At 42.5% G+C, this 14271-nt stretch overlaps 1 protein-coding gene across 1 annotated transcript in view; it reads right to left on the reverse strand.

The window, feature by feature from the left end:
- Positions 1-14271, reverse strand: part of LOC124032968 (protein kinase C-binding protein NELL1-like) — a 434369-nt gene that overhangs the window by 20347 nt on the left and 399751 nt on the right. The window contains exons 16-17 of the mRNA XM_046344912.1: positions 9048-9188; positions 4401-4594 (exon numbers count right to left, since the gene is read on the reverse strand). Of these exons, the coding sequence (XP_046200868.1) occupies positions 4401-4594; positions 9048-9188 (335 nt within the window). The remainder of the gene's footprint in view (positions 1-4400; positions 4595-9047; positions 9189-14271) is intronic.

Consider the following 14271-nt stretch of genomic DNA (forward strand, 5'->3'; position numbering starts at 1 on the left):
CAAGAGACTTGAAGCTGTAATTGCTGCAAAAGGTGGCTCTACAAAGTATTTAACTTTGGGTGGTTGAATAGTTATGCACGCTCAAGTTCTGTTTTTTTGTCTTATTTCTTGTTTGGTTCACAATAAAAAATATTTAGCATCTTCAAAGTGGTTGGCATGTTGTGTAAATCAAATGATACAACCCCCCCCAAAAAAAACATTTCAATTCCACGTTGTAAGGCAACAAAATAGGGAACATTCCAAGGGGGTGAACACTTTCACAAGCAACTGTAACCTGTATATGAAAGTCAGTGTGAAAGTGGGAAGGTTGAGCGAGACTACAAATTCAACGGCAGACTCTTGTTCTATAGCCTTCTCAAAGGAGAGAAAAACATACCGTAGCTAGACTGTTGTTATAATATTAAACTAAATTCTGCTATTGTTATTAATTTCATAAAGCAGCTTATGTTTCTTAAACAGGCAAAGGGTAGCTAACTAAAAGGCTGGTGGTGACTGGTAAGCTAAGGTGAAGCAAGAATCGCTGAGCGGAGTTAGTCTGCCCAAACTCATTGTTTGCGCCTGGTTGATGTAGGCTGTGTTTGCTGGGTGGGAGGTGTCCTGCCCACTGTTCAAAAGAACTGTGCTGCGCATATGTGCTGCTTAGATTAATTGTCCTTATCACTGAAAACCTCTCACTCTCCTAATTATTGTACAGTCCCTTAAGTTTAGTAAACTTAAGTTATTATTATTTTTTATTATTTGTTGTTGTAAATGTATAGTTTCTTTCTGGGTCTATTTAGTCTGTTATATGCTTGTCTATTGCCACTGAAAAATAGGTGTTTCACAATTTTTGTACACGAAATTAACACTGTAATTGAGGCTGTAGTGCATGCACTTTTTAATCCTACAGTTACAATTAACAACAGTTCCATTCAGAATATTAAGTAGCAGCCTACCTGTTGGCTTTTGAAGCCTATCCTTCTCCTTTACCTTTTCATTCCATCATTTTAATTCCATCTTCAATTGATTAGATACCTCCTAAACTTTGCCACACACAGAGGCTCTATGCCTGACAACGACAACAAGCTACTTGCGCCTCTCTCGTGAAAAGCAAGAGCAGCAGCATAAATAGTACAATTTCTATCTCTCTCTCTACTGCAGCGGTCGGTCCCATTCAGTTCTGTATGTGTCCTTCCAGAAAAGTCAGTTACAATTACGCATACCGGAGATTCATGACTATCAGATCAAACCCAGACCTATGACATTATTTCAAATTCTGGATCTGGATCTGCTCGAGAAAACCTCTACAGTGCACGCCTCCCAACTGAACTGGGACCTGCTAAACCAGGGATGTCACACTCATTTGGGAATTGTTTATGCATCGAACAGCCCCCGTGATATGTAGCTATATAGGGAAGCTAGAAACCATTATACACAAGCAGTTAGAAAAGCCAAGGCTAGCTTTTTCAAGCAGAAATCTGCTTCCTGCAACACAAACTAAAAAAAGTTCTGGGACACTGTAAAGTCCATGGAGAATAAGAATACCTACTCCCAGCTGCCCACTGCACTGAAGATAGGAAACACTCTCACCACTGATAAATCCACTATAATTGAGAATTTCAATAAGGATTTTCTACAGGTGGCCATGCTTTCCACCCGGCTACCCCTACTCCGGTCAACAGCACTGCACCCCCCACAGCAACTCGCCCAAGCCTTCCCCATTTCTCCTCCCAAATCAGTCAGCTGATGTTCTGAAAGAGCTGCAAAATCTGGACACCTACAAATCAGCCGGGCTAGACAATCTGGACCCTTTCTTTCTAAAATTATCTGCCGAAATTGTTGCCACCCCTATTACTAGTCTGTTCAACCTCTCTTTCGTGTCGTCTGAGATTCCCAAAGATTGGAAAGCAGCTGCAGTCATCCCCCTCTTCAAAAGGGGGGGGCACTCTTGACCCAAACTGCTACAGACCTATATCTATCCTACTCTGCCTTTCTAAGGTCTTCGAAAGCCAGCCACCGTGCTTCTACACCTGCATTACTTGCTGTTTGGGGTTTTAGGCTGGGTTTCTGTGCAGCACTTTGAGATATCAGCTGATGTACGAAGGGCTATATAAATACATTTGATTTGATTTGATTTTGATTTGATTACCAACCATTTCGAATCTCACCATACCCTCTCTGCTATGCAATCTGGTTTCAGAGCTGGTCATGGATGCACCTCAGCCACGCTCAAGGTCCTAAACAATATATTAACCCCCATTGATAAGAAACATTACTGTGCAGCCGTATTCATTGATCCGGCCAAGGCTTTCGACTCTGTCAATCACCACATCCTCATCGGCAGACTCGACAGCCTTGGTTTCTCAAATGATTGCCTCGCCTGGTTCACCAACTACTTCTCTGATAGAGTTCAGTGTGTCAAATCGGAGGGTCTGTTGTCCGGACCTCTGGCAGTCTCTATGGGTGTGCCACAGGGTTCAATTCTTGGACCGATTCTCTTCTCTGTATACATCAATGATGGCGCTCTTGCTGCTGGTGAGTCTCTGATCCACCTCTACGCAGACAACACTATTCTGTACTTCTGGCCCTTCTTTGGACAGTGTGTTAACAACCCTCCAGGCAAGCTTTGCCATACAACTCTCCTTCTGTGGCCTCCAATTGCTCTTAAATAAAACTAAATGCATACTCTTCAACCGATCGCTGCCTGCACCTGCCCGCCTGTCCAACATCACTACTCTGGACGGCTCTGACTTAGAATACGTGAACAACTACAAATACCTAGGTGTCTGGTTAGACTGTAAACTCTCCTTCCAGACCCACATCAAACATCTCCAATCCAAAGTTAAATCTAGAATTGGCTTCCTATTTCGCAACAAATCATCATGCACATGCTGCCAAACATGCCCTTGTAAAACTGACCATACTACCAATCCTCGACTTCGGCGATGTCATTTACAAAATAGCCTCCAATACCCTACTCAAAAAATTGGATGCAGTCTATCACAGTGCCATCCATTTTGTTACCAAAGCCCCATATACTACCCCCCATTGCGACCTGTATGCTCTCGTTGGCTGGCCCTCGCTTCATACTCGTCGCCAAACCCACTGGCTCCATGTCATCTACAAGACCCTGCTAGGTAAAGTCCCCCCTTATCTCAGCTCGCTGGTCACCATAGCATCACCTACCTGTAGCATGTGCTCCAGCAGGTATATCTCTCTGGTCACCCCCAAAACCAATTCTTTCTCTGGCCACCTCTCCTTCCAGTTCTCTGCTGCCAATGACTGGAACGAACTACAAAAATCTCTGAAACTGGAAACACTTATCTCCCCCACTATTTAAGCACCAGCTGTCAGAGCAGCTCACAGATTACTGCACCTGTACATAGCTCATTTATAATTTAGCCCAAACAACTACCTCTTTCCCTACTGTATTTAATTATTTTGCTCCTTTTGCAACCCATTATTTTTATTTCTACTTTGCACATTCTTCCACTGCAAATCTACCATTCCAGTGTTTTACTTGCTATATTGTATTTACTTTGCCACCATGGCCTTTTTTTGCCTTTACCTCCCTTATCTCACCTCATTTGCTCACATCGAATTTATAGACTTGTTTCTACTGTATTATTGACTGTATGTTTGTTTTACTCCATGTGTAACTCTGTGTCGTTGTATACGTCGAGCTGCTTTGCTTTATCTTGGCCAGGTCGCAATTGTAAATGAGAACTTGTTCTCAACTTGCCTACCTGGTTAAATAAAGGTGAAATAAAATAAATAAAATAAAATATGCTTCCTGACGGTCTAGCTTTAGTTTTTGCACTGACTGTTAGCAAGCTGGACAGAGTAAAGCCACTGTAAATGTAGGTATATCTTAATTTCTACTCAGTTCCAATTTTATTTTAGTCATTTTCATGTCGATTAAGACCCCCCCCCCCAAAACAAAAAAACAGCCCATATGTTTGACACCCCTAAACAGTCATACAGTGAGCAATGATACAATTATATTCAGCAGCAAGACCAGGAACCAGCAGGGAGTTTGAGTGTATGTGTGTGTGTGTGACAGAGTGGAAGTGTGTGTTGTTCTCTGTGTTCATTCTCTGTCTTGACTTTGAAGTAGGTGTGTGTGATGTTACAGCGGGAATCGAGATGTGAGTGTGTGTGTCGTTCTGTATTTTCTTGCTTTGTTCCTGTTTACTAGGTAGTAACCACTAACAAAGTAGTTGTGAGGTGGAGATGTGTGTAAGTCAGAAAAGCTATATCTTGTGTGTGTGCGGGTACACCCAGACGTTTGTCTGTGTGTTAACACAGTGAAGTGTCAGTGTGAGTGCATTCTTGGATGAGGTGTAGGTGTGGTGTGTGTGTGTTAGTCTTACATTGCAGGAGCAGAGGTAGCAGAATGTGATTGTGTGTGTTTGCCCTACCTTGCAGGAGCAGAGGGAGCAGTGGTCCAGGCTGTGGTTCCACTTCTGTCCGTTGTGTTTGAGGCCCTCCTCGTAAAGACAGTCTCCACTGCAGGCCGGTCCAGATGTGCACATACAGTCAAAACCACCTGGAAGGTTCACACACACACTGTCGTTCCAGCAGGTGTGTGTCTGCGTGGCACACTCGTCAATGTCTGAAACAGAGAATAGCTGCTTTACCTATCAAAAACAAGAATGTGTGGCTTTCTTTGTGAAGCCATTTTCCCCTCTCCATACTCCAGTTTAGTCTAGAGGGGTGGGGGTGTTGGGGGGGGGGGATATTCCATTTAAAAAAACAGCCATTTTCAGCTACAATAGTCATTTACAACATTGACAATGTCTACACTATAGTTCTGATCAATTTGAGAGTAGTGGAGGGGGGGGTAGAAGTCTTATGGCTTGATGGCTTGGGGGTAGATTCTGTTTAGAAGCCTCTTTGACTTAGACTTAGCGCTCCGGTATCGCTTGCCATGCGGTAGCAGAGAGGTCAGTCTATGGCTTGGGTGACAATTTTATGGCCTTTCCTCTGGCACCACTTGTGATATAGGTTCTGGATGGCAGGAAGCTTGGCCCCAGTGATGTACTGGGCCATACGCATTACCATCTGTAGCGCCTTAAAGTCGGATGCCAAGCAGTTGCCATACCAAGCAGCGATGCAACCCATCAGGATGCTCTCGATGGTGCAGTTGTTAAACCTTTTGAGGATCTGATGACCAATGCCAGATCTTTTCAGTCTCCTGAGGGGGGATAGGTTTTGTCGTTTCCTCTTCATGACTGTCTTGGTGTGCTTGGACCATGTTAGTTTGTTGGAACTTGAAGCTCTCAACCTGCTCCACTACAGCCCCGCCAATGAGAATGGAGGCATAATCGGTTCTCCTTTTCCTGTAGTCCACAATCATCTCCTTTGTCTTGATCACATTGAGGAAGAGGTTGTTGTCCTTGCACCACACAGTCAAGTCACTGACCTCCACCATATAGGCTGTCTCATCATTGTCGGTGATCAGGCCAACCACTGTCGTGTCATCAGCAAACTTAATGATGTTGTTGGAGATGTGCCTAGCCGTGCAGTCATGAGTGAACAGGGAATACAGGACGGTTGAGCTGTAGTCAATGAATATCATTCTCACATAGACTTGAGCCATGACCAGCCTTTCAAATCATTTCATGGCTACAGATATGAGTGCTACGTGTTGGTAGTCATATAGTCAGGTTACCATTGTGTTCTTGGGCACAGGGACAATGGCGGTCTGCTTGAAACATGTTGACATTACAGACAGACAGGGAGAGGTTGAACATATCAGTAAAGACACTTGCCAGTTGGTCAGCGAATGGTCAGCGAATGCTCGGAGTACACGTCTGACACGGATTACCTTGTGAATGTTGACCTGTTTAAAGGTCTTACTCATATCGGCTGCGGAGAGGGTGATCACACAGTCGTCCGGAACAGCTGACGCTATCATGCATGTTTCTGTGTTATTTGCCTCGAAGCGAGCACAGAAATTATTTAGCTCATCTGGAAGGCCCGTGTCACTGGGCAGCTCTCGGCTGTGCTTCCCTTTGTAGTCTGTAAATGTTTGCAAGGTCTGTCACATCCTACAAGCATCGGAGCGCTTATAGTACGATTTGGTCATAGTCCTGTATTGATGCTTTGCCTGTTTGATGGTTCATCGGAGGGCAAAGCAGGATTTCTTATAAGCTTCCGGGTTAGAGTCCCGCTCCTTGAAAGCGGCAGCTCTACCCTTTATCTCAGTGCGAATGTTGCCTGTAATCCATGGCTTCTGGTTGGGTTATGTAAGTACAGTCACTGTGGGGACGACGTCCTCGATGCACTTATTGATAAAGCCAGTGACTGATGTGGTGTACTCCTCAATGCCATCGGAAGAATCTCGGAACATGTTCCAGTCTATGCTTGCAAAACTGTCCTGTAGTTTAGCATCTGCTTCATCTGACCACTTTTTATAGCCCAAGTCACTGGTGCTTCCGGTTAAATGTTTTACTTGGAAGCAGGAATCAGGAGGATAAAGTTATGGTCTGAATGACAAATGGAGGGCGAGGGAGAACTTTGTACCCGTCTCCGTGTGTGGAGTAAAGGTGGTATAGATTTTTTCCCCCTTTGTTTGCACATTTAACATGCAGATTTGAATGTCCCGTTGGTAGGATATACGTGGTTTCAGTTCGTCCCATTGATTTTCCAGCAATTGAACGTTAGCGAGCAGAAGGGAAGGAAGGCAAGGGCAGAGTAGCCACTCGTCGCCTGATCCTCACAAGGCATCCTGATCTCTTTCCGCGAATCCTACGTTTCCATTTCCAGCGAATCGCGGGGATCTGGGTCTATCCCTCACGTCTGACTCATTTAAGAAGATCTCCTCGTCCAATTTGAGGTGAGTAATCCCAGTTTTGATGTCCAGAAGCTCTTTTCTGTCATAAGAGATGGTAGCAGCAACATTATGCACACAACAAATTATGAACAACGTGAAAAAACAAACAAAATAGCATGGTTATTAAGAGTCCATTTGTAATTTAATCAAAATAGATATGATCTAATTAACAGCTTTCCATAGTACAGTGCCTTGTGAAAGTATTCATCCCTCTTGGTGTTTTCCTATTTTGTTGCATTTGTTTTTATTTGGATTTCATGTAATGGACATATACAAAATATTGCAAATTTGTGAATTGAAACATAACATTTTTTACTGAAAATTGGTGCGTGCATTTGTATTCACCCTCTTTGCTATTAAGCCCCTAAACAAGCTCTGGTGCAACCAATTACCTTCAGAAGTTACATAATTAGTTAAATAAAGTCCACCTGTGTGCAATCTAAGTGTCACATGATCTCATTATTTATACATCTGTTCTGAAATGCCCCAGAATCTGCAAAACCACTAAGCAAGAGGCACCACCAAGCAGGTGGCACCATGAAGACCAAGGAACTCTCAAAACAGGTCAGGGACAAAGTTGTGGAGATGTACAGATCAGGGCTGAGTTATATAAAAAAAGATCAAACTTTGAACATCCCACAGAGCACCATTAAATCCATTCTTGAAAAATGGAAAGAATATGGCACCACAACAAACCTGCCAAGAGGGAGCCACCAACCGAAACTCATGGACCAGGCAAGGAGGGCATTAATCAGAGATGTAAAAAAGAGACCAAAGATAACCCGGAAGGAGCTGCAAAGCTCCACAGTGGAGATTGGAGTATCTGTCCATAGGGCCGCTTTAAGTTGTACATTTCACAGAGCTGGGCTTCACGGAAGAGTGGCCAGAAAAAAGCCATTACTTTCAAGACAGAAATAAGCAAACACGTTTGGTGTTTGCCAAAAGGCATGTGGGAGACTCCCCAAACATATGGAAGAAAGTACTCTGGTCAGATGAGACTAAAAATGAGGTTTTTGGCCATTAAGGAAAACATGATGTCTGACGCAAATCCAACACCTCATCACACCGAGACACCATCCCACAGTGAAGCATGGTGGTGGCAGCATCATGCTGTGGGGATGTTTTTTTATCGGCAGGGACTGGGAAACAGGTCAGAATTGAAGGAATGATGGATGGCGCTAAATACAGGGACATTTTTGAGGGAAACCTGTTTCAGTCTTCCAGAGATCTGAGACTGGGATGGAGGTTCACCTTCCAGCAGGACAATGACCCTAAGCATACTGCTAAAGCAACACTTGAGTGGTTTAATGGGAACATTTAAATGTCTTGGAATGGCCTAGTCAAAGCCCAGACCTCAATCCAATTGAGAATTTGTGGTATGACTTAAACATTGCTGTACACCAGGGGAACCCATCCAACTTGAAGGAGCTGGAGCAGTTTTGCCTTGAAGAATGGGCAAAAATCCCAGTGGATAGATGCGCCGAGCTTATAGAGACATACCCCAAGAGACTTGCAGCTGGAATTACTGCAAAAGGTGGCTCTACAAAGTATTTACTTTGGGGGGGGGGGTAATTGTTATGCACGCTCAAGTTCAGTTTTGTCTTATTTCTTTGTTTCACAATAAAAAATATTTTGCAAGTGGTAGGCATGTTGTGTAAATCAAACGATACAACCTCCCCAAAATCCATTCTATTTCCAGGTTGTAAGGCAACAAAATGCAGCAAGCCACTGTACATTTTTAATTATAGATAGTGATGTTTATTCCTGACCATTGTATCTCTGCACGATTGATGCATCGCTACATCCTGACTTAATTGGAGAAATCATGCTCTTCTGACAGTAACAGAGATTGGGATCACATGTAATGCACTAAACAGTATTTGATATTAATTTATATATACATTCATGTTGTATGTTGTATTCTCATTGATTGTTAGTCCGTGTCTACTATTTATATATGTTTTATTATTGCTGTTCTCATGATGTGCAATTCAAATTCCATTCATTCATTAATTTATTCAGACTACACAACAAAAGTCTGCAACATGCAGCATAAAATAAATCTGTATAGCCATGCTAACAGCCCCCTCCCCCTCCCCTGTAATATGTGACAGTCTTAATCCCAAGCAATTTACAGCTTTACCAACTGAGCTACAGAAGACCAAGATGGACAGGAGCAGTAGAGATGGAGACAACCAACAGAGGTGGAATAAAATGACTGCATACTAACCGATGCAGGAACTCCCGTCGATCAGGTAGGAGCCATTGTCATGGAAACCGTTCCTGCACTCACAGTGGTACCAGCCCGGCAGATTGACACAGCGGGAGTGAATGTGGCACTGGATCAGGACCTCCGCACACTCGTCAATGTCTGGTGGAAACACAGTATATCTGATGCCATCAACATGATCTTTTCACAAAGATCATATGAATTACTTAATCTATTTGTAATAATATAACATTTGCACTTAACACAATCCCAACTGTCTCCTGATTGTTACAATCAGTGGCGAGCTGTCAATCAGGGCAGGTGCAGCAGAGCCCCACATGTTTTGAACCACACCTGTTTAGCTAACAAAATTTGAATACATTTTTTGGGGGGCGGTTTCCTGTTTAGCATGTTATTATGACATTTATACGTGTCACATATCAGTTTGCAAACAATGTGGGGGGGGGGGGGTACTGTCACACCCTGACCATAGTTTGCTTTGTATGTTTCAATGTTTTGGTTGGTCAGGGTGTGATCTGAGTGGGCAGTGGGCATTCTATGTTGGATGTCTTGTTTGTCTATTGCTATGTCTGGCCTGATATGGTTCTCAATCAGAGGCAGGTGTTAGTCATTGTCTCTGATTGGGAACCATATTTAGGTATCCTGGGTTTCACTGTGTGTTTGTGGGTGATTGTTCCTATCTCTGTGTTTTGCACCAGATAGGGCTGTTTTTGGTTTTCCACGTTTATTGTTTTGTAGTGTTCGTGTTTATCTGTTTTTATTAAACATGAATCAATATAAACACGCTGCGTTTTGGTCCGCCTCTACTTCACCACAGGAATACTGGACTCCATCATTTCCCTGATTACCTTCCCTATATATATGTCACTCCCTTTGGTTCCTTCCCCATGCGTTATTGTTGCTGGTCCTGTCTGTGCATTGTTTGTATTATGTTTCGTTCATTAAATTATTCGCTCCCTGAACTTGCTTCCTGACTCTCAACACACATCGTTCCAGCTGGCATGCATCATTTTTGGTTTGTCCCACCAAGATTTACATGCTATAATTGCCACAGGTTACAATACATGTGTACTACTGGATTATGAATGTATGTATAGGCCTGTAATCATCAAATAATTGTCAAAATAAAAAGCATTTGAAAATAATCTACAAACGTTTCTGTAGGAACCACACAGTGCTTATGCTAGCTAGACCTATCTCTGCTGTGAGTGTGTACAGGGTTGAGAATGACTGGCTGGAAACATGCATATCTCCTGTCCTTTAGCCTATCGGATTTCCTGTTATCTACCTATTGCCTGATCTCCTGGACTACGTTACAAGCCTTTTCCCTGCCTGTACTGTTGCCCTTTTGGACCCCTTGTGTATGACCTTCTGCCTGCCCCTGGACCCAGCTACCTGCCTCCTCCTGTGGTCCTTTGCAATAAACACCTCCTGCGCATGTCACGTCTGCTCCCACTCTTCCCTTCCCCTGGCGCTTGAAGGCACCAGATTACCCTGCATCACAAGCTCCTGCCATCCATCAATCACACCTGCCCTCCCTCATCACTCGCATCAGCATTATTGGACTCCCCTGGACTTATCACATGTTATTTTCCTCCCCTATATCTGTTCCCCGCTGCCGCATTGTGTTGTCTTTTGTCTTTTGAATTGGTTTCTGACGATGTTCCTGTCTCGTCTCTGTCCATTATAATTAACTGTTTTACTCCTCGTACCTGCTTCGTATCTCCAGTGTCATTCCGCGTGACAGTGCCCTGCACTTGAAACCAGGTCTCTGTCTCCCCTCATGTTCATTACATTGCCAGGGATGTAGTGCTGCTGTAGTGTGGTGGAGCGACGCTCCCTCACTTTTTTCAATTTGAGAATACACGGAGCTGTTAAAAATATTTATGGAAAATGAATTCTGATCAATTCTAAATTATATTTAATTACAACAAACATTCCATGAAAGTGATAGAATGACAAACTGAATAAATATGTAGGCTATAGCAGCCTATAGGTAAATAGTGGGTTCTTCCTTGTCTTAGGTCTCTCTCTCTGGCAGTGGTGTGACAAGAGGGTTGTCGGTCAGAGGCTTGACCACTTTGAGCGGGCCAAATCTGACATAAGAAGAGCCACAGACAGAACTCTATCAGGGGTTGCTAAAACGGCTGTCCTCAAAACAGTTTGTTATGGACTTGGGGCTCATATAGGCCTATGACACACTTGAACTCGCCCTACTAGTGCTAAGTTTACAGAAATGTCCCGCCTGCTCTGGTCATGCTGATCAAAACCCTTTTTTGTGCTGCCTAACCAATGCGTGGGCCTACAGTGGCAGTTCAGGAGGAGAGTCAAATTATTGTTTTGTTGTTAAGGCCTAGTCCAAAAATTGCAATATCTTTCCTGCAGACTAGCCTATAGCCTATGTTCTGAGAGCAGGAAGATGAGAAGGAAGATGGAAGATGAGAAGGAGTACCGGAGGTCAACTTTGATAGCTTGCTACTACTATTCTGAACAAAAATATAAACGCAACATGTAAAGTCTTGGTCCCATGTTTCATGAGCTGAAATAAAAGATCCCAGAAATGTTCCATACGCACAAAAAGCTTATATTATTTCTCTCAAATGTTGTGCACAAATGTGTTACCATCCTCTGTTAGTGAGAATTTCTCTTCAATTATCCCTCCACCTGACAGGTGTGGCATATCAAGAAGCTGATTAAACAGCATGATCATTACAGAGGTGAACTTTGTTCTGGGGACAATACAAGGCCACTCTTAAATGTGCAGTTTTGTCACAGATGTCTCAAGTTTTGAGGGAGCATGCAACTGGCATGCTGACTGCAGGAATGTCCACCAAAGCTGTAACCAGAGAATTGGATGTTAATTTCTCTACCATAAGCTGTCTCCAATTTCATTTCAGAGAATTTGGCAGTACGTTCAACCAGCCTCACAACCGCAAACCACATGTAATCATGCCAGCACCTGCTGGATTGTCTGAAACTGAGCAGTATTTCTGTCTATAATAAAGCCCTTTTGTGGTAAAAAAAACAACTCATTCTGATTGGCTGTGCCTGGCTCCCCAGTGGGCGGGCCTATGCCCTCCCAGGCCCACCCATGGTTATGACCCTGCCCAGTCATGTGAAATCCATAGATTCGGTCCTAATGAATGTATTTCAATTGACTGATTTCCTTATACGAACTGTAACATTGACATTTTTGCATGTTGCGTTTATACAACCCTCTATAGCTGAGGGAAGGAAAAATTACTTTATTTGGGAAGTAATCTAATTCTGTCACTATCAATTGACTAAGCTATTCACTTTCTGTAAAATAGATGTTTAAACCCAGACAGCTTTTAAGGAAACACTTACTCTCATTGGGTTAAGGAAGAAGAGTAGCCAGCAGTTAAAGCTTACATTTTTCTGTGTCGGTTGGTCTACTGTCTGTCATGTAAAGGTAGGCCTAATTTTTGAAAGTACCATGCTCAGAATCCTAATCATGTCTCAGATTAAATTATTTTCAAACAGGGACAGAAGCTAGGATATGCATATATTGGTAGATTTGGATAGAAAACACTCTAAAGTTTCCAAAACTGTTAAAATAATGTCTGTGAGTATAACAAAACTGATATGGCAGGCGAAAACCTGAGAAAAATCCATCCAGGAAGTGGAATTATTTTCATGTGGCTGTTTTTAAACTCAATATCTAGATAATATAATGGGTTAGGAATCAGATTACAGTTCCTATGGAGTCCACTAGATGTCAGTCTTTAGACAGTTTCAGGCTTTTCTTTTGAAAAACGACAAGTAAACAGCCATTTTGGTCAGAGGAACTTTGTTATTTTTCCTTTCTATTGAAAAAGTATTGATTATAAAAACAATAAACAACCTGAGTATTAATTACAAACATCGTTTGACATGTTTCGATTTTACCGGTACTTTTATTATGTATTCATCTGCCTGCTGTGACCTCCTTGGAGCCATGGGATTTCTGAACAAAATTGAGTTTTTGGGACCTAAAGAGGGACTTTATCGAACAAAACAAACATTTACTGTGTAACTGGGAGTCTTGTGAGTGCAACCATATGAAGATCAAAGGCTAGTGCTACATTTTATCGCTATTTCTGACTTTCGTGACTCCTCTACCTGGCTGGAAAATAATTATATGCTTTTGTGAGCTGGGCGCTGTCATCAGATAATCCCATGGTATACTTTCGCCGTAATGGCTTTTGGAATCTGACACAGCGGCTGGATTAACAAGAAGTTAATCTTTAGGTCGATGTATAACACTTGTATGTTATGAATTTTTATTATGAGTATTTCTGTTTTTTAATTTGGCGCTCTGCAATTTCACCAGATGTTGGCCAGGTGGGACGCATACCACATACCTTGAGAGGTTTTAAGTAAGTCTCTAAGAGCTTTGAACACCTGGATTGTACAATATTTGCCCATTATTCTTATTTAAACTCGTCGAGCTCTATCAAGTCGGTTGTTGATCAATGCTAGACAGCCATTTAAGTCTTGCTATAGATTATCAAGACAATTTAAGTCAACACCGTTACTAGGCCAGTGGCTGTTGGAAAGCAGACTGAACCAGGCTTTCCTCTAGGAACTTGCCTGTGCTTAGCTCTATTCTGTTAATTTTCATCCTAAAAATACATACTTAGTCCCTGCCGATCACAAGCATATCCATAACATGATGCAGCCACAACCATGCTTGAAAATATGAAGAGTGGTGCTCAGTGCTATGTTGGATTGAGGCGGCAGGGTAGCCTCATGGTTAGAGCGTTGGACTAGTAACCGGAAGGTTGCAAGTTCAAATCCCTGAGCTGACAAGGTACAAATCTGTCGTTCTGCCCCTGAACAGGCAGTTAACCCACTGTTCCTAGGCCTTCATTGAAAATAAGATAAATAAATACATTTTCCCTAAACATAATGCTTTGTATTCAGGACAAAGATTTAATTTCTTAGTCAATGTTTTTGCAATATTACTTTAGTGCGTTATTTCAAACATGATCCATGTTTTGGAATATTTTGATTCTGTAAAGACTACCTTCTTTTCACTTTGCCATTTAGGTTAGTATTGTGGAGTAACTCAAATGTGATTGATCCATCATCAGTTTTCTCCTATCACATTCATTAATCTATAACTGTTTTAAAATCACCTTTTTTTTAAAATCCCCTGAGCAGTTTACTTCCTCTCCGGCAACTGAGTTAGGAAGGACGCCTGTATCTTTGTATTGAGTGG

This window comes from Oncorhynchus gorbuscha, linkage group LG04 (assembly GCF_021184085.1).
Source record: "Oncorhynchus gorbuscha isolate QuinsamMale2020 ecotype Even-year linkage group LG04, OgorEven_v1.0, whole genome shotgun sequence".
In the NCBI taxonomy this organism is placed as follows: Eukaryota; Metazoa; Chordata; class Actinopteri; order Salmoniformes; family Salmonidae; genus Oncorhynchus; species Oncorhynchus gorbuscha.